The sequence below is a fragment of the Mauremys reevesii genome, linkage group 7, assembly GCF_016161935.1.
Source record: "Mauremys reevesii isolate NIE-2019 linkage group 7, ASM1616193v1, whole genome shotgun sequence".
In the NCBI taxonomy this organism is placed as follows: domain Eukaryota; kingdom Metazoa; phylum Chordata; order Testudines; family Geoemydidae; genus Mauremys; species Mauremys reevesii.
Genome location: NC_052629.1, coordinates 637,459 through 657,216, shown reverse-complemented (window position 1 = coordinate 657,216; position 19,758 = coordinate 637,459). Strand labels below are relative to the sequence as shown.

General features: G+C 54.7%; 1 protein-coding gene across 1 annotated transcript; it reads left to right on the top strand.

The window, feature by feature from the left end:
* The first annotated feature begins 104 nt into the window (after positions 1-104).
* On the top strand, positions 105-19,743 carry ENTPD7 (ectonucleoside triphosphate diphosphohydrolase 7). Its single transcript, XM_039546192.1, has 12 exons — positions 105-723; positions 6,735-6,917; positions 10,325-10,530; positions 10,842-10,992; positions 11,491-11,594; positions 12,095-12,151; positions 12,739-12,887; positions 12,972-13,138; positions 14,542-14,866; positions 16,405-16,490; positions 16,612-16,773; positions 17,254-19,743. The coding sequence occupies exons 1-12, from the start codon at positions 716-718 to the stop codon at positions 17,480-17,482; spliced, it is 1,827 nt and encodes a 608-aa protein (XP_039402126.1). The 5' UTR covers positions 105-715; the 3' UTR covers positions 17,483-19,743.
* The last annotated feature ends 15 nt before the right edge of the window (positions 19,744-19,758 follow it).

Here is a 19,758-nt window from a genome sequence, read left to right as displayed (position 1 = left end):
TGATTGGCTCTTGCTTCGAGTTCCAACGCGCGCGTTATTGGTTTGATAGCCCCTGATTGGTTCTTTCATGATGGTGACGCCCCGGGGGGGAAGCGGGATCAGCATTAGCTGATACCGCGATTGGCTAAGAAGACCCAAAATTGAGCGCGTATCTGCAGATGACCCCGCCCAAAGGGGAGACTCACACTGCGGCCTCTGCGATTGGACCGCACTCCGGGGACAGGCGCGAAAGGGGGAGCTACTGATCAGAGACTCGGAGTCTGATTGGCCACGACCGTGACGTAAAAGGAAACGTTGGGCTCCGCCGGCCGGGGCAGCGCAGATTGGCTCCTCACGCTGTGGGGGCGTGGTTCCGGCTCAGGACGGGCACCGATTGGGGTTTGGAAAGATGGGCAGGTCCAACACGACCCATTCAGACGGCGAAACCTGAGGAGCCCGCCCCCTCCCTTCATGTGGGCCTCTCATTGGCTGCCTGCTGTCGCCCTGGTGACGTGCTGCCGCTGTCCCGGGCGCAGCTTGCGGCGCGGCGGGGGGGGAACGCTCGGGAGCGGACGGGGCGCGGTGCCCGGGGAACTCCCCGCCACTGGCTCAGCCCGGCCCGTGATCCACCCGCTGCTGAGCGGGCGCTCGGCGCTGATGGCGGGGGCGGCCCAGCCTGGCCGCGCCCGCCGGGCCGGGAGGTGACGTGCCGCTGCCGAGTCCGAGGGCGGGGCCCATGGCCAGGTGAGTGCGGCGGTGAGAGGCGCGGGCCGGTCACGTGCCCGCCAGGGCCCCGGTGCAGCTCAGGGACACGCCAGCGCTGCTCGGCCGCCTCAGCTCTGTCCTGGGCCCGGCGGAGCCCGGCATTGCTGCGCCTGGGTCCTGCCGGGTATTTAACGTGTTCCCCGTCCGGGTAACTGCCGAGAGCCGCCCGCCCTGCAGCGCCCGCGTGAGGCAGGGCCGCGTGGTACAGACGGTGAACCGAGGCCAAGTGACTTGGCCCGTCGCACAGGAACTCAGTGAACCCAAGTCCTGGGCTGGTGTCCTAACCACGGGACCGTTCTGCCTCCTGCCGCTTGCACACTGCTTGGTTTGTCTGTAGCAGGCCGGGGGAGGGACATCCTCTGAGGTTAAGAACATAAGAAAGGCCGTACCGGGTCAGACCAAAGGTCCATCTAGCCCAGTATCTGTCTACCAACAGTGGCCAATGCCAGGTGCCCCTGAGGGAGTGAACCTAACAGGCAATGATCAAATGATCTCTCTCCTGCCATCCATCTCCATCCTCTGACGAACAGAGGCTAGGGACACCATTCTTACCCATCCTGGCTAATAGCCATTTATGGACTTAGCCACCATGAATTTATCCAGTCCCCTTTTAAACATTGTTATAGTCCTAGCCTTCACAACCTCCTCAGGCAAGGAGTTCCACAAGTTTACTGTGCGCTGTGTGAAGAAGAACTTCCTTTTATTTGTTTTAAACCTGCTGCCTATTCATTTCATTTGGTGACCCCTAGTTCTTGTATTATGGGAAATAATTGGAGATATACCAATCTCCTAGAACTGTAAGGGACCTTGAAAGGTCATCAAGTCCAGCCCCCTGCCTTCACTAGCAGGACCAATTTTTGCCCCAGATCCCTAAGTGGCCTCCGCAAGGATTGAACTCACAACCCTGGGTTCAGTAGGCCAATGCTCAAACCACTGAGCTATCCCTCCCCCCCATCTCCGGGTGCCCGCCGCACTTGGGGTGGGGGCCGCCCGCCAGCGCCTCGGGCCCGGCCTTGCCGCTTCCCAGCGCCTTGCCGAAGCCCAGCCCGCCGGCCTTGCCCTCGTCCGCTTTGGCGAGGCCGGCCGGCCTGAACGCCGACCGGCCCCCCGGGTAGAAGCTCAGGCCGTTGCTCCCCGCCGAGCTCCCCACCAGGCCGAGGAAGGGCCCGTGGCTCCGCCCCGAGCCCACGCTCATGTCCAGGGCTCGCTCCTGCTCCTCTTGCCCTTGAGGCCGCTCCGCAGGGAGGCGAGGCGGCGGATTCCCGCTTGATGCTCTCCCGGGCCGCCTGCTGCAGGCTGTGGGGCCTCAGGGGAGCCGCCAGGCCGGGGAGTTCGCCCACCGCCGCCTTCGGGGCCAGGCTGAAGAGCTCCGAGGCGCGGGCATGGTCGGGGTGGTGCAGGAAGCCGCGGCCCGTGTTCAAGACGCAGTGGAAGTGGACATGGGCTTTGAGGCTGTTGGGGTATTTGAACGTCCTCCAGCAATACCAGCAGATGTAGCGCTCCTCCCCTAGGAAGAGAAGCGGAGCCCGCCGTTAGACAAACAGTGGCATCCCACCCGGGGGAGTCAGCCAGGGAGAGGCCTGTGCAAACCCTCTTACCGCAGCAAAATGGCCCACGATGGCCCCGGGACTCCTGCATTACACAGGCCAGGCACGCCCTTTAAAGCATTGCTAGGAGGGGCGCAATGGAAAGTAATGCTGCTCTCGCTGCCCACTACTTTGGCTTCTTCCCCCCAAGTTGCACAGTAAAGGCCCGATCCAAACGCCATTGAAATCAGTGGGGGGCTTTGGTTAACTGCAATGGTTTGGATCGGGTCCTAGCTGCAAACAGGGTCTTCCCCCTTCTGCACCCGCCCGCCCAGCGCCTCCTCTAACGCCTCCTTTAGGGACTGGAGTGCTGCCACAACTATCTGGTTTGCCTTTTCAAGCTGGGTCGCAAAAGCCTCTTGGGCCAGGAACTGAGCTGGGCTGGCCTGGGCTGAGCAGAGCTGGCTGGGCTGAGGTGGACTAAACTGAGTTTGGACTGGGCTAAAATGGGCTTGGGGAAATGAGAGCAGCTGTGGCCTTAAATCGTCTGTCGCCGGGCCCATCTGTTGACGTTCGCAGAATAGGTAGCGTATGTCGAGGAGTTGACTAAACTGAGGTTTGCTGAAACTTAAAAAGGGCCAGGTGACAAATTTTTTCTAGTGTCTGACATTTCTTTTGACCCCCTTTTCACAGGAGCTACAGCGCTTTGAGGGGTGAAATTGATAAGTGGGATCCCTTGGGTTGTGGTTGCATATATAGAAAGTTGTGTGTGGATTGTTGTAGTCCTGTTGGTCCCAGGATGTTACAGAGATGGGGGTGGAGGTGTCTTTTGTTGGTCCAACTTCTGTTGGTGAGAGAGAGAGAGAGCTTACACGGAGCTCTTCTTCAGGACTGGGAAATGTACTCAGGGTGTCGCAGCTAAATACAAGATGGAACAGATTGTTTAGCATAAGTAGTTAACACACATTTCAAGGTTAAGTGACCAGTTAACATTTCTCCAGTCATGGGTGCCAGGAGGCTATGGGAGCCAGTTTGCGTGGGTTACAGATGGCTGTAATGAGCAATCAACACTCTGTCCTATTGTTCAGAAAATGGATGAAGAACATGGAGTATGATGACATTACACTAATGCTGCTACTGACTAGAGTCTCCAGCGTCTGCATCCGAAGAAGTGAGCTGCAGCTCACGAAAGCTCATGCTAAAATAAATTTGTTAGTCTTTAAGGTGCCACAAGTACTCCTGTTCTTTTTGCAGCTTCCAGTAATTTCCTTAATGCTATTTTCCTTAACAATACTTCTAGAGTAAAATCAGAGTCTGCACATATATTTTAGAGCACTTTGAAATATTAACTCTTAAACCAGAAGTGTTGCTCTTAAGCAAAACTTCCAGAAAACTCTCATGCAGAACACAGGCAAGGAGCAGCTAATGTGCTGAGAACACAGTCTCCGAGAGCTGCAAAGGCAGGACTCAGACTGGCAGTGCGCGGGTGCTGCTCCGGGTCAGTGACCACCCACTTACTCTGTTGTCAGGGAGAGAAGGGCCTTCAGAGAGAGAAGGGCCTGGGTGGCTCGGCAGAGTGAGGTACTCTGGCTGCTGCGGGGGTGGGCACCCAGACCATATAGGAGACCAGGCGTCCAGGGCGAGAGGCCGGGGCCTGGGTCTAGGAAATGTTACGCCTGTGGGCGGAAGGGCCCCTTCAGGAGGAGTGTCCCTACTGGGAGAGGGCAGAGAGGCCCCACCCAGAGAAGGCGCCCCCTGTGAAGGTAACAGGGGGGCTCCAAACTTGTTGGGCTTGTGGGGAGCAGGGACACCTAAAGGGGGAGTGGCCTCATGGAGCTCCCAAGGCCCGGGCCAGCCCAGAAGAAAGAGCTAGGGCCCAAACAAGCAAGACTAGGGCCGTGGCAGGGGGAAGGCACCAAGGGTGCTTCCACTGCCACACCAAGGGCCACATAAAGAGGCATTGCCCCCTGAGGCAGAGAGGGGGAGTGCCTGAAACTAAGGCTCGGTCTGGGACTAGCCGCCAGGAAGGGGTAGTCCAGACTGAGGCCCCTAGAGAGAAAGGGGCTGGGGCAGAGAGGCCCCACCTTAATCAGGGAACCCACACAAGGGCCGGGAGGGCTGATGTGGGAACCCAAATGGAAGTGGGGACCCACGTAGGACTAGGGAGATCTACGGTGGGGACCCAGACAATAGAGGAAATAAGCAGGTGGCTCCAGAAGATGGAGAGCCTGCGAGCAGAAAGGGATGTCCTGAGGGCCCAGTTGAGGAGAAAGCTGGACCGGTAGGACAAACACTCCCGCCCCCCCGACTTGCAAACACTCTGACTTGCAAGAGCCTAGTCCTGCTTCAAAGACACAAATGACTTTCTCTGGCTTGTCGGTTTTGCTCAAGCCACATTGTAAGTCCAGCTTTTCTCCCTGAATAGTTTTTAAAATATTGTTTCCCCAAAGGGGTAGTAGGTGTTTGACAAAAGCTATTATCAATCCTGAGCAGGTGATAGCAGGTTGGGGAGAGTCAGAGCCATAGTTTGAGCCCCAGATGTGCCAAAATATTATGAAAACTGTAAAATTTTGATATAACATGTTTTTCTGGGGCGGGGGAGGGAAAGGGCATCTGTGTCTTGGGCACCCCTGGCTCCAATGTCCTCCCATTTGGGTTGCTATCCTTACCCCAGCCCCAAATTTCAAGACTATCCAAGTCAGCATTTGGATTTTAGAACACTTAGAAAATTTGGCTACTAAACAATAAGTTAGTCTCAGCCTTAACTATAGTCATGGTACTGTCCCACTACCTCATCTCATCTCAAGAGTAGTAAGGATCCAATGCTGGGGTGGGGAGGGAGGGAAGGGAGACTGGAGGGCATTGCAGGAGAGGCTACAGGGTGGGGTGGGGGAAGAGGTGGGGATGCAGTGGACATAGTGTACTTAAATTTCCAGAAAGCCTTTGACAAGGTCCCTCACCAAAGGCTCTTACGTAAATTAAGTTGTTATGGGATAAGAGGGAAGATCCTTTCATGGATTGAGAACTGGTTAAAGGACAGGGAACAAAGGGTAGGAATAAATGGTAAATTTTCAGAATGGAGAGGGGTAACTAGTGGTGTTCCCCAAGGGTCAGTCCTAAGACCAATCCTATTCAACTTATTCATAAATGATCTGGAGAAAGGGGTAAAAAGTGAGGTGGCAAAGTTTGCTGATGATACTAAATTGCTCAAGATAGTTAAGACCAAAGCAGACTGAGAAGAACTTCAAAAAGATCTCACAAAACGGCAAATGAAATTGAATGTGGATAAATGTAAAGTAACGCACATTGGGAAAAAATAACCCCAACTATACATGCAATATGATGGAGGCTAATTTAGCTACAACTAATCAGGAAAGAGATCTTGGAGCAGCAGTCAAAAAAGCAAACAGGATGTTAGGAATCATCAAAAAAAAAAAAGGATAGAAAATAAGATGGAGAATATCTTATTGCCCTTATATAAATCCATGGTACACCCACATCTTAAATACTGCGTACAGATGTGGTCTCCTCATCTCAAAAAAGATATACTGGCATTAGAAAAGGTTCAGAGAAGGGCAACTAAAATGATTAGGGGTTTGGAACGGGTCTCATATGAGGAGAGATTAAAGAGGCTAGGACTTTTCAGCTTGGCAAAGAGGAGACTTTATATCCCTCTGTTATATCCCCCCTTAAATCATGAGTGGTGTGGAGAAAGTGAATAAGGAAAAGTTACTTATAAGAACTAGAGGCCACCAAATAAAATTAATGGGCAGCAGGTTTAATACAAATAAAGGGAAGTTCTTCTTCACATAGCGCCCAGTCAACTCGTGAAACTCCTTGCCTGAGGAGGTTGTGAAGGCTAGGACTATAACAGGGTTTAAAAGAGAACTAGATACATTCATGGAGGTTAAGTCCATTAATGGCTGTTAGCCAGGCTGGGTAAGGAATGGTGTCCCTAGCCTCTGTTTGTCAGAGGGTGGTGATGGATGGCAGGAGAGAGATCACTTGATCATTACCTGTTAGGTTCACTCCCTCTGGGGCACCTGGCACTGGCCACTGTCAGTGGACAGGACACTGGGCTAGATGGACCTTTGGTCTGACCCAGTATGGCCATTCTTACGTTCTTTATTGGTGTGTATGGGGTGGGAGGAGGAGGTAGAGGAGAAATCTGGGTGTTTAAAAAACAAACCAACCCCCAAAGCCATACACTAGCATAATGTATAACTGACAGACCATCACACCCCAGTGTATTATACACCCCTTCCTGCCGCCTTAGGGTGTGGACAGTGCCAAGCACAGTGTGGGAGCCAGTGGCAGGCTGGACAGTGCATCTGCACCTATGAAGGAGGGCCTGGGGACATTCCTGGTAAGAGAGTAGGAGGAAGTGTGGGCTTGAGGGCCCTGTAGGCTCCTCCAGGTACCTGCTGGCTTGTGCTCTTACTGCTCCCTTCTGTCCTCTTTCAGAATCAGCATTTCCTGCCTGTGCCCAGCATCATGGCATTTCACTGTGCCCCTGGTGAGCCTGTGTCCCCGTCAGCGACTGGCCCTGCTGGGACTCTTTCTTGGAGTCTGTCTCCTGCTACTCATGGCAGCCACAGATCTGCGCCATTGGGGCTCCTCTCCCCACCCAGACAAGCAGTTTGAGAGGTGAGTGAGCCCTGGGTTGGAGTCTCTTTGCTGTGCCTGGCAAGGGAAGAGGAGCTTGGCATAACAGGCATTTCAGAAACGTGGTGAAATGACAAATCAGTGGGACACTGTGTGACTTGGCTATGGATTAGATTATGCAGGCAGGACAGATTATGCCATGAAGGCAGGGCAGCAGACCAGGACACAGAGAAGATTCTGTAGAATCTAGCGAGAGAATTTTTGAGGGGAGAGGACCACAAAGGAGGATCTGTATGGCTACAAATCCTAACCCATAAGAATGAGATTATGTGTGTCGGGTTAGCAGCCTTCTGACTGGAGACTGAATGCACAAAGTGTAGAGGGATCAAAGTCTAATGAAAACAGTAATAATGTGTGACTTGATATAAGCTAGTGGCATGTCTCAGCAGGACAAGGTTTAGAGAAGCCATTTCTTGACACCTGAAGCAACTGCTTCTTGAAACCACTAGTTCCAGAGCACACAAGGAGAGAGGTTATTCTCACCTTAGTCCCGAGGAACATGCAACAGCTGATTTAAGAAGGAGGCACAATTGATCTACTAGGCGATCTTGACAACAATATCAAGTTTAGCGTCCTCAGGGGAGAGAGGGTTGGGACAATAAACTTCAGAAAGGGGGATTTACAATAAAAAGTAAGGACATTAAATTCCTCAGACTGCCCAGAAGCTGCTTACATACAGTATGTCCCCCTCTGTGTATAGACAACAGCTCATAGTAAATTGTTCAGAGAAACCGAAACGTTGTACTAGTATAGGGAGCTCTGTGCCTTGCTTTCGCTCTTTGCTCAGCGCTGTTACCTTCATCCTCACTAGCACTACTTCCTCGGGGGGTTCAGGCAGATGATCTGCCAGGTGCATGTGTTGGACCTCCCAGCCACTTAGCCCTTTTCTGTCCAACCTCTGAAGAACGGCACAGATGACAGAAATGTTATGCCGTTTACTTCTCAAGACCAGGGGTCACCCAGAGAGTCCCGTATCTTCCCCATAACCTGACGGGTAGCATCCAGCAAGGGAAGTGTGGTGCTTTGCATTCACCCACAGTTCTTCTCCAAGATGATGATGGAATTTAAAGTTAAAAGACCCTTGGTGCTCTACTTGGAGTGGACTAAATCCCTCAGCAAGTCTACCCAACTTCTTCTTTCTCCAGGCACCAATGCAGTGGACAGTGTTGTTCCCAAGAGTGCTAAGGATGTCACATTGCATCGGTCACCTGGCTGGCCTGAAACTAGAAGGCAACACTAGGTTGCTGCATCAGCCTGTCTCAGGGGTGTCTCCATCACAGCTATGTGATGGGCTGCTCTGTGGTCCTCTCCCCGACATCCCCAAGTGTCAGTGCTTGCACTGGCTACCAAGAAGGAGTCCTGTTTCAGCCCCTCCACCCTACAGAACTCATTTCCAAGACACAGAGGCCAAACTCTCCTGCTCCCAGGAAAAGCTTTGTTCTCTCTTGGGGAGCCCTATATTTGCAGCTGGCCAACCATTTGCATAGGGCTGTGTCCCTAATTGCTGCTGCTCCTGCGTGTTGAATGTTGTCTGAAGCTGCCCTTGTAAGAAGGGATTTGCTCCTTTCTGGGTCAGTGTTTCTACATGTGGATTAAAGAAACCCCTCCCGTGGCTGTTGCTTCTCGTTGCAACTTCTCTCTCTGGTTGGAGCATCCCTTGAGCTCCTTATGTCCCCGGAGGGAGAATCCTGCACAGATGGAATCTGTAGAGAAGGGGAAATGGCCAGTCAGGCACGGCTCTGCCAGTACTGAGGCAGTGACAAGACTGGGGCCTTGGTTTGCTTTTCTGAAGAGCTCATCCATCAGGATGCTCCCTTCTGCCACCCCCAGGTGGAAGGGGCATCTCTTTTCCCAGCCCATTAGTTTTCATGTCTCATTGGACGTTGAGCCTCTTGATTTGGCTGTTTTTCCTGGGAATTTTGTGTCCTGCATAATGGAGGGACTGTGGAAAGTTTGGGAGGGAGTGGCATGTGACTGACATGAAACTGCTGTGCTATTGCTGCCCGTAAGCTCTGGGGGAGCTCCAGGGGTCTCGCATGGCAGGGCTGAGAGGCCAGAGTGAGTCCTGCTGGAGCAGCATTTCCAGAGACGCAGGATCACAAGGTCAGTAATTTTCCCCTCCCTTGTCAGAGTGCTGAGGGCTCTGGCTGTAACACAATTACCCCAGAAGCACAGGGCCAGTGAGGCGCCAGCTCTGTGCTGGGCAGTTCCACTTTCAGCACCAGCTTCTGGGGCTCAGGGAAGGGCAGGCATGTCCCCCGGGTGCCGCTGTAATTGAGTTGAGGTTGTTTATTGTCCATATTATAGCCCAAGGGTCATCGGAGCCTCGTGGAAGCGGATGCTCTGGGCTGGGTAATGGTGCTGAGCCAGGGCATCCTAATTCTGTTAGGCCTTTTACTAATGGAAAAGTGAAGCTGCAGCCCCTGGTTCTGCCCTGCCTGCCTGCGTGCGGGTAGCTAGCATTGCGCTGACTCAGCCAATGGGCACAGCTGCATGCGCAGCCGGCGGGGGGCCTGCGAGGGAAGGGATCAATCAGCCATATTGATCTCCTGCCCTGAGGATCCAGAAGAGCTCGTCAGTGCCCTGAGGGAGTCTGGAGCTTTCTTGCCATTTTGGAAGCAGAGCTCTGAGGGCAAGTACTTTGTGCAGCATCAGCAGAGCCTACAGAGTGGGCTAATGAGGAGAGAAGGCCCCATCAGTCTGCCCTATGGCCTCTGGAAGGACAGACCAAACATTGTGCGGGGGCGAAGCCCCCCTAGGGTTCACTGGTAAGTTCACGTCCCTGGACTCTGCCATCAGCCACGGCCAAGCCCCTACAGTGCCCTTGTCTGACGTGTGTGTGTGTGTGGCGGGGGTGACTCCTCCATGAGTCCTACAATGACTGGTTGATGTTCTGACCCCGATATTCAGTCCCCTTTGCAGTCTCGTAGCCTCCAGCCCCCCTGTGGCTGATGGCTAATGGTTGGTGCAAGCACTCAGACCTGCAGAGAGGAGAGCTGGTAGACACCTCTCCTGGCTGCTGGGGTGGTGGGGGCTGGTGTCTGAGGAGCCTGCCCAGCTACAGACGCTGTGAGTGGAATTTTCCCAGCATCACAACTGCCTTGACTGCATGGGATCCCTCCCAGTGCACCCCAGGTGGAACTGAGTCCTTGCTGGCTCGTCCCATCTGCTCTCCATTCTCCCTCCCTGTGTAAGGCCCATCCAGGTCTCACCCTTAAGGAGGCAGAGCGCTCCACGTTCTCGTGAGGCAATGTTGTGTGGAATAGGCTGGCTCCCAGCACCCATGCTAGACTGATCTTGGCCATGCCCATGTTGCTATGGGGTGTGCCTGGGGTGGCCCTCTGCTGCTCCTGCCTATTGGGCTGATCCTCCCTCTTCTGCCGTCCCAGGTACCTGGCACGGGTGGGAGACCTGCAAGCTACAGACACAGAGGACTCAATGCTGAACTACGGGATTGTCATTGATTGTGGGAGCAGTGGCTCCCGGGTCTTCGTGTATTTCTGGCCACCGCACAATGGGAATCCTCATGACCTTTTGGACGTCAAGCAGATGAGAGACCAGAGCAGCCAGCCTGTTGTCAAGAAAATCAAGCCAGGTCTGTGCCCCCTTCTTCCCCACGTGAGCCCCTGCTGCAAGGGTTGGGGACTGATCGCTTGCTTTTCCTTGCGTGCAGGTGGGGACGGGGCTGGTGAAGGCCATGCAGGTGAAGGAGCTTGTCCACTCTGTAGTCTGGGGCAGTGATCTCACCCCTTCGCCTCCCTCGGACCGAGGGGCAGTTTACATGCTCCTAGTCCCTGCCCTGTGGCTGAGTGGCAGAGCTTTGCTCCCAGAGCAGCAATTCTAGGCTGCCTTTCTACGTGTGTATGTGATACTGATTTCTTACTCGTTTCCCCTTTTCCCGTGCAGGGATCTCCGTGCTGGCAACAACTCCTGAGCAAGCCAGTCACTACATGCGCCCGCTGCTCAGCTTCGCTGCAGCTCATGTGCCGGTAAAGAAGCACAAGGAGACTCCGCTCTACATCCTGTGCACGGCAGGCATGAGGCTGCTGCCTGAGAGGTGAGTGCTCCCCATTGCACCTTGCTTGTGTCACTGGGTTCCACTGGCATTGGGGGCACCCAGTCACTCGGCGAGCCAAGGAGGGCAGGGAATTCCTGAGAGAACCCTGGTGCCACACGCAAGGGAGAAAGGAGTATGCTGCTCTGAGACTAGCCAGCAGGTGTGCTGGGGGCAGAGGGGATGACTTGGGGAGCTCAGTGTGTGGGAATAGAGGATTGGCTTCAGGAATCCTGGAAGGGTGTGGATGGGGGTGTTGGAGTCACTGCAGCCTTTGTGATGAGGGACATCATTTCAGTCTCAAATGAAGTAGCTGAAATCCCAACCCCTCGGCTCCAAACCAGAATGGGTATGTTGAGGGGGATTCATTGTGCCCTAACCCAAAGGGAAGGAGAGGCAGCCGTTGGGCAGGATGCTCACTGTGTCCCCTGTGGGCAGTGGGGGAATGCTTGGGCTGCGGGGACTGGAACGCTCACTGCCTGTCTCCTATACCCTCTGCAGACAGCAGGCTGCGATCCTGGAGGACTTGGTGAGGAATGTGCCCCTGGAGTTTGATTTTCTCTTCTCCGAGTCGCAAGCTGAAGTGATCTCAGGGAAGCAGGAAGGTAACAACAGTACCTAGCTCCTCTAATACCTATATGTGTTAGGAGTAGGGAGCCTGGGGGAGATGAGACTTCACTGCAGCCACTATTGACCCAGGTGCCTGTAAGAAGTGGCTTGGAGTGTGGTTCTGCAGGCAGGTGGTGCTAATTATTGTTTGTATGGGAGGAAGGGCCGGATGCCAGAGTGGGATCAGTGCTGCACGGGCATTGTGGGAGCCCCGGTGCATGCTCTGAGAAGGTCTCGCTCTGAGGCCAGACAGCATAGGCAGGGCGAAGACGATGGGTCTTTGTACACACTATTCCCTGCCACTGAACTGATAATGCAGACTCACCAGTCAGCTGGGCTCTGTGCTCCCTTAGGCCGGATGGAACTGTCTTGTCAGATGCTGAAAGAACTCCCCGAGTGCTGGTCCTTCTGCAGTCCAGGAACTGCAGATTCCAAGAGCATCCTGGCTGCTGCGGGCGCTTTGCCTAACACACTGATTTGTGTGTCTCCCCCACAGGGGTCTATGCCTGGATTGGGATCAACTTTGTCCTGGGGAGATTCGATCATGAGGAGGGTGAGTCCAGCCAGTGCCTGCGTCTCTCTCTAGCTTGTGGAGCTAGGGTGGGTGGAGCTCTGCTGGAGCTGATCCAGCACCCAGAGCAAACCAGGGTCTGGCACCTTGACAGCCCCTGCTCCAAGGCACCAGTCCCCCACTGCAGAGGAGGAAGAGTCCCTGAGCCCCAGCTGAGGGGGGGAGAGTGAGGTAGTAGAGAGCTGGGAGTCAGTAGGGGGTGGGGCAGCAATGAAAGAGGATGCGAGGGGACAGGACAGTAGAGATGGGATGGGGTGGTGTTTGGAGTTGGTATCTCAGGATGTTGTAGGAGCAGAGGCTTGCAGGGATGGTGGGATCTCTTTAGTTGCCGTCAGCCATTTATTCCACTTTGTGGAGCTCCCTGCATTAGGCAGCAACCAGATGGGATCCTGGCCCATCCCTGTCCCCCCCACAGTTTGGTTCCCAAGGCCCTGACCTGGGGGGTGACGGGGCAGGGAGGCTGCCCTGTGAGGTTGGTTCCTGGGACCCTGTTGGGGGTGTGCAGGGCAGGAGGCTGCCCTGGGCACTTTGGTCCCAGGGTCCCGCTAATGTACTCCTGTGGGCTGCAGAGGAGGATGCGATGATCACTGTGGCCCTGGGGGGTCAGGCGGAGTCCCTGGTGCGGAAGCGGACAGTGGGGATCCTGGACATGGGTGGTGCCTCTCTGCAAATCGCCTACGAGGTGCCCAGCATGGAGACCTTCTCCTCCCCACAGCAGGTGCGTATCTTGCCGCCAGGGCAGGAAAGCAGCCCTTGCAGTCCCCAGGCTTGGCCCTGCTGCTCACCCCTCTCTCTGCCCTAGGAGGAGGCTGCCAAGAGCCTGCTGGCTGAGTTCAATCTGGGCTGCGACGTCCAGCACACGGAGCATGTGTACCGTGTCTACGTCAGCACCTTCCTGGGCTTTGGAGGCAACTTCGCACGGCAGCGCTACGAGGACCTTGTGCTGAACCAGACCCGCGCCCACAACAGGTAACGCTGCCCCAGGCTCAGCAGACCCCCACTGGCACCTGCCTGCAGAGGGGAGTTCCTCGGACATCCCAGCCCCTGGAGCTGTAGGGCCCGTAACAGGAGGGTGACCTGTGTGAGGTCTAATCTCAGCGCGCTCTGCAGAAGCCTAAAGGGTGATGTGTAAGATGACTGCTTTAAAATGGCCCCCCCTTAGTCTGCAGGGCTACCCCCCATGGGTCTGCGTCGGGCTGGGGGTCCTGCTGTCTCTGCCAGCACGTGGGCAGTCAGGGTTCTGTTGGCTCATGCTAACAACCATTGGCTCTGCAGGGCCAGCCCAGCCTGCGGTGGGGCTGGGTTCTAGGCACTTCCCTGGAGATCAGCCCAGGGCTCGTGGGAGGGAATCTCAGCTCCAGCTGGAGGGGCATGCCCAGGGCTCTCTGCCCTTGTTTTGATCTGTTTGGGGGACTCCCCAGTGCTCACCCAGGGTACCTACCTGTTCTCATGGGATGCTCTCCTGTTGCATGGGATCTCCCTGAGGGTGATGAGTTATGGTGTTGAGCTCCCTCCAGCCAACTCTCCTGGGATTGATGCCAGGTGCCTCCCCGCTGTGTGGGCAGTGCCTCCCTGCAGCCCATGCCAGCCTGTCTCTGGGCCCCACCCTGGGCTTGGATGGCACCAGGGCCCTCCGCACAGGTTTGCGGACTGGAGGGGGTGTTTGCTTGTGCCAGTCAGGGTGAGATTCTGCAACAGGTTCAGGCAGATGGACGAAGAGGCAGCAGCTAGTGCAGCTGTATGACCACACGTGGCCATAGCGCCCAGAGCACAGTGCTGCCCTTCCCAGTACCCACTGCACCTTGGAGTCTGTTGCGCCTCAGTTCCTCCCCTCCCTCAACCTGGCCTCTCCCACATCCCCCAGTGCGATGACCCAGCTCCAGGAGCCCATGTCAGTAAGTCTTCTCCCCCTCCATGCTGATCCGGTCTCTCTCTCTCTGACGTTTCTCTCCTGCTCTCCATTTCTCTAGCACCCATCTTGGAATGCCATGTGGAGTTGTAGCCAGGGCCAGAGACACTCAGTGCCCAGAGCAAACCTCCCTGCCAGAGCTTCAGGGATAGTCTAGTGCCGGTAACCCTGTTTCTGCTGCTGAGGCCTGGGGCTGTGTCCTCCCCTTGGGTGGACAGGGTGTCCCTTTGGCAGCTGTGTGCGCGCCCAAAGGCAGCATGTGCTTGTCAGGTGGGTAGGGTGTGCAGCGGTGGGCTGCGCTTGCTGGGGTGTGCCCAGCGGGGGGATGTTGCTTTTAGCAGGGGGAGACTCAGCACTCAGAGGGGTATTCCCAGTGGTTGGGGCAGGGGGCACAGCTGTCAGTGCAGAGTCCCGTGTCTCCCCCCACTCGGTTAATCAGTCTCTTCCCTGGTTCTCGTTCCAGGCTGCAGGGCCAGCAGACGGGAACAAGCGCCGAGACACCCTTTCTGGATCCCTGTCTGCCTGTGGGACTCGAGGACACAGTAGAAAGGGGTGGCCAGACCCTGCATGTCCGAGGGCAAGGAGACTGGCAGGCCTGTGCGCAGCTGCTGCGCCCTCTGCTGGCAGGGGTCAACGTCAGCCAGGCCTCCCTGACCCACACTTACCAGGCGCCCATTGACTTCAACAACAGCGAGTTCTACGGCTTCTCTGAATTCTTCTACTGTACTGAGGATGTACTGCGTCTCGGGGGCCTCTACCATGCACCCAGCTTCACCCGCGCTGCCCAGGTGAGCACCATCCTGACCCAGGGGATGGGATGGGATGTGCTGTGCTGGGGGATGAGCATGTTACTTTGTGCCCGGATTCACTTGTACCGCCCTGACCCTTCTCTAGCTCCCATGGGGATCCTTCCCTGACAGGGTCTAGTGGAGGGGGGAAGCAATAGATGGGATTTCTTGGTTTTTAGTGAGCCTTCTGGCGCAGCCTCATAAACCAGGGAAATGGGGTCTAGATAAAATTACTGTAAAGTGGCACACAACTTGTTGAAAGACTGTGTTTGCTGTCAAACTGGAAGGGCGGACGTGTCTAGTGGGGTCTGCCCTTGGTCTGGTGCTATTTAAAATTTTCATTAATGACTTGGAGCGGAGAGTGTGCTTATAAAATGTGCAAATGACACCAAACTGGGAGGTGGTTGCTGGTACTTTGGAGGACAGGATTAGAATTCAAAACGACTCTGACAATGTGGAGAATTGGTCTGAATTCAACAAGATGAAATTCAATAAGCAAGTGCAAAGTGCTTAATTTAGGAAGGAAAATTGAAATGCACAACCACAAAATGGGGACTGACTGGCTAGATGGCAGTACTGCTGACAAGGATTTGGGGGTTAGAGTGGATTGCAGATTGAGAATCAATATGCAGTTGCAAAAAAGGCTTCTCATTCTGGGGTGTATTAACACGAGTGGTATATGTAAGACACAGGAGATAACTGTCCTGCTTGATTTGGCACTGGAAGTCTCAGCTGGAGCACTATGTCCAATCCTGGGCACCATACCTGAGGAAAGATGTGGATGAAGTGGAGGGAGGGATAGCTCAGTGGTTTGAGCATTGGCCTGCTAAACCCAGGGTTGTGAGTTCAATCCTTGAGGAGGCCACCTAGGGATCTGGGGCAAAAATTGGTCCTGCTAGTGAAGGCAGGGGCCTGGACTCAATGACCTTTCAAGGTCCCTTCCAGTTCTAGGAGATTGGTATATCTCCAATTATTACCTTTTTATTACCTTTTAGTCCAGAGGGGAGCAACAAAAATGACATTTAAAAAGTCTGACCTGTGAGGAAAGGGTAGAATAACAAGGCATGTTTAGTCTTGAGAAAAGAAGAGTGAGAGGGGATGTGGTGTTAAGGGCTATTATAGAGACAGCGGAGATCAATTGTTCTCCATGTCCACTGAAGGTAGGGCAAGAAGTAACGGGCTTTAATGTGCAGCAAGGGGGATTTAGATCCAATATTAGGAAAAACTTTCTAATTATCAGGGTTGTTAAGCTCTGGACTAGGCTTCCAAGGGTGGTTGTGGAATCCCCATCACTGGAGGTGTCTAAGAACAGGCTGGACAAACACCTGTCCGGGATTGGTCTAGGTTTACTTGGTCCTGCTTCAGTGCAGGGGGACAGACTTGAAGTCCCTTCCAGCCGTACGTTTGTGATTCTATTTGCTATGCTGGAGGAGAGTGCTGGTGTTACCTTGTGCCCAGTGTCACCGGTGCTGCCCTGTGCCTCCCAGGGAGGGGTACCAGTCTCCACTGACAGTGCGCTCTCTCCCTTGCTGCCCCAGGATTACTGCGGCCTGAGCTGGTCAGTGCTGACTCAACGGTTCCAAGAGGGCCTGTACTCATCACATGCGGACCAGCATCGGGTCAAGTAAGGAGCTTCCCCTCACGAGCACAGCTGGGGCTCCTGTCAGTGTGTGTCTAGCACCTGGGGCTCTCAGAAGCGGGAGGCCCTGGTATCTGGCTGATTGTCCCATGTGCTCTGTCTGTAGGTATCAGTGTTTTAAATCTGCCTGGATGTACCAAGTCCTTCATGAGGGCTTCCACTTTCCCCTGGATTACTCCAGCCTGCACACGGCCCAGCTGGTGTATGACCGTGAGGTGCAGTGGACCCTGGGAGCCATTCTCTATAAAACACGGTTTCTGCCACTCAGGTAAAGCAAATTTGAGGTGGGAGCCCAGGGGCTGTCCCCAGTGCTTGGCCTGCAGAGGAGCAGGGCATTGCCTGAGGGGATTCATAGATTCCAGGGACCATTGCGATCATCTCATCTGACCTGTATAGTACAGGCCAGATAACGTCCCTACAGGAACTCCTAGAGCAGAGCTTTTAGAAAAACATCCCATCTTCATTTAAAAATTGTCCATGAAGGAGAATCCTCCACGAGCCTTGGAAGATTGTTCCACCTTGCAGTCGCACACCAGCTCAAGCTCCTGGCTGCTCCAGTCCCAGCAACGGCACTGTAGGGAACAGAGCAAAGGCGCTGGCTGTAAGGGGAGAGCCTGACCTTTCCCAGCAGGGGGCACTGTAAGTGCCGGGAGTAAGCCAAGGTGCATGTGCTGCATTGACACCTTTCATGTCAATTCTTGAGTGGTGGGTGCTGACCTCTCTTCCTTTCTCTTTCCTCCCTACCTAGGGATCTCCGGCAGGAGAGCAGCCGGCAGGCCCACAGCCCCTGGCTCCGCCTCTCCTTCGTTTACAATCACTATCTCTTCTTCGTCTGCATTCTGGTGGTGCTGCTGGCCATCATCCTCTACCTGCTGCGGCTGCGCCGCATTCACAGATGCCAGCTCCGCTCGGCTCCGCTCAACCTGCTGTGGCTGGAAGAGGTGGTGCTGTTGCCAGGCCAGGAACTGGGGCCCTAACCCTGCCACAGCCCAAGAATCTGTCTGAGCCACAATTCAACCTGCTTCTAGGTTCCAGTTCCAGCATCTGAACTGGAATCTAGGCGGGATGGCAAGTGCCCAAAGTCTCCTGTCAGGAGGTCCATCATCTCCTCCTCCTAGTGCCAGAACCAGAGTCTGACAGGTCCTAAGCAGCACAGGACATGGCTCTGGTGCTTGTATTTCTGACAAATGCAAAGGCCTGAAGGCAAGAGAGGTGACACTCACTGAGAGGTAGCATCAGCAAGGCAGAGCTAGCATTTCCTACTCAGGAAAGTGTAAAGGCAGCACCGTTGTAGCATTTCCTCTCATCTGCTGTCTTGCAAACCTATGGAACTCACTGTGCCAAGATATCAGAGAGGCCTAGAGTTGGTAGGATTCAGAGAATGACTAGACACTTGAGGGACCAACAAGTACAGCTGCTGTTCCCTCTGAAAAGTCAATCCTCAAGGTCTTACCTAAGCCAGCTTCTGCCTGCCACAGAGCAGGGATCCCGAGCCCCTAAGTCTCTGTCCTTTGGCCCCCTTGGGGACACAGAGGAGCCCTTGCCCCTCCTGTCTTCACAGCCAGGCTGCAGCCTTTGCTCAGTTTTTCTCTCCAAGGGGACAGGACTGGGACCTGGAACCTTGGTCCTGGCTCTATGTCCAGGCTGTGCCTGCAGCAGTTGTAGGATTGGCTGGAGCTAGCCAGCAAGCATGACATGCTCCCTGGCTCCAGGGAGTTGCTGAGACAGTTTTTGGCCTGTCATGCCCAAAGGGCCAGAGTCCCTCATCCCATCTTCACTGAAGGAGAGGGGTTTGACCCCACCAAAAGGGCTGAGCAGCAGTGAGTCTGTTTCCATTGATGTGTCCTGTTCCCAACTAGTGGGGTACCCTATGGTCCATAGGGCATAATGCCCCAGTCTGAGCCATGCGGTTTCTTGATTTCAGACAGGGGGAAGCACTTAGAAACTTCATAGTTTTGTGCTGAACTGGGTTTCTTCTACCAGAAGCTGTTTGAATGAACATTCTCCCTAAGCCCCCATCCCAGCCTCTGGGCTTTAAACCTCCCTCCAGCCCATCTGTTTGGTAAAAAGGTGCACAGCCCAACTGCTGCATCCCAGCAGCTCTCACCCTAGGGAGGGGCTCTTTGCTACCTCAGCTGGATTACATGTGATGTCTTGTAGGGGCTGATAAGACACTGGCCTCAGCAACAGGACTGGAAGGGCCACTAGCTTGTTCTCTGGAAGGGGAGGCAGTGCTTGTCCATGGGTGGGCAGGGGCCTTCCTCATTCAAACCCTATCCCACACTCATTTGCTGCCAAATCACTTTCCCTGCCAAGGACAGCACTCCCTCCCCCAGCCAGGGCTGGCTCAACTTGGCCATGGAACCCCTGCTGTAACCTGGCTCCAGAGAGTAGCTCTGGAATTCTTCTGGTCAGAACTGCACTGGGTTTCTGCAGGGTTCTGAGTTTTCCCCTGGAGGAGGGAGGACGGACTGGTCTGCCTCCATAGCCAGATCCATGTCTTCAGCCTCCAGCCCCTGCAGAGACTCCTTTGTGGTGCAGGTAGGCAGGCAAGGGTGTGCAGCCTCCATAATCTAAGCTGGCTGCACACCCTGCAACTGGTTCATTTTCAAACTATGCCAAGGGAACAACTATACCTGCTTATGCTCCACACAGTTCACTTCCACACCCTCATGTCCTGCCCTGATATCAAGTGGTGGGACTATCTACCACCTGTAGAGAAGGTGAGGAACCCCTGTGGACCAGCCTCTATGCTACACTGGTCTCACACCCCACCAGGGATACTGAGACCTCCTCCTAGCCCTGGACAAAACAGCCATATATACCATGAGTAGGAGGGTACTGGATGAGGGGGTGCTCTGCGACTGGGACCTATTTCTGGTCCTCCCTGGTCTCATGCATCCAGGCAGAGTTCCTCTGGTTGGCGCCCACTGGCTCCTTAAACAGGTTTGAGGAGCAGTGGGGACCGTCTGCTCAGTGTCCCCATCTGGAACTCCCCTCCCTGTTATTCCTTAGTTGCCCCTGTATTCATTTGGATTCTTGGTCCAGTGGTCCCTCCCACAAGGTTGAGGGAGGGGCCTTTAGACACAGGTGGTCTCACACCCACCTGCCTCCTGGAAATTCCCATAAGGCCTCCCCTCCTTGGGCCGGGCCCTGCCTCCACTGTTGAATGCACTTGGATTACTTGAACCCCACCTACTCCAGTTACTAGAGCAATAAATGATCCATCAGCCACCCACAACAGCCTCTTTGT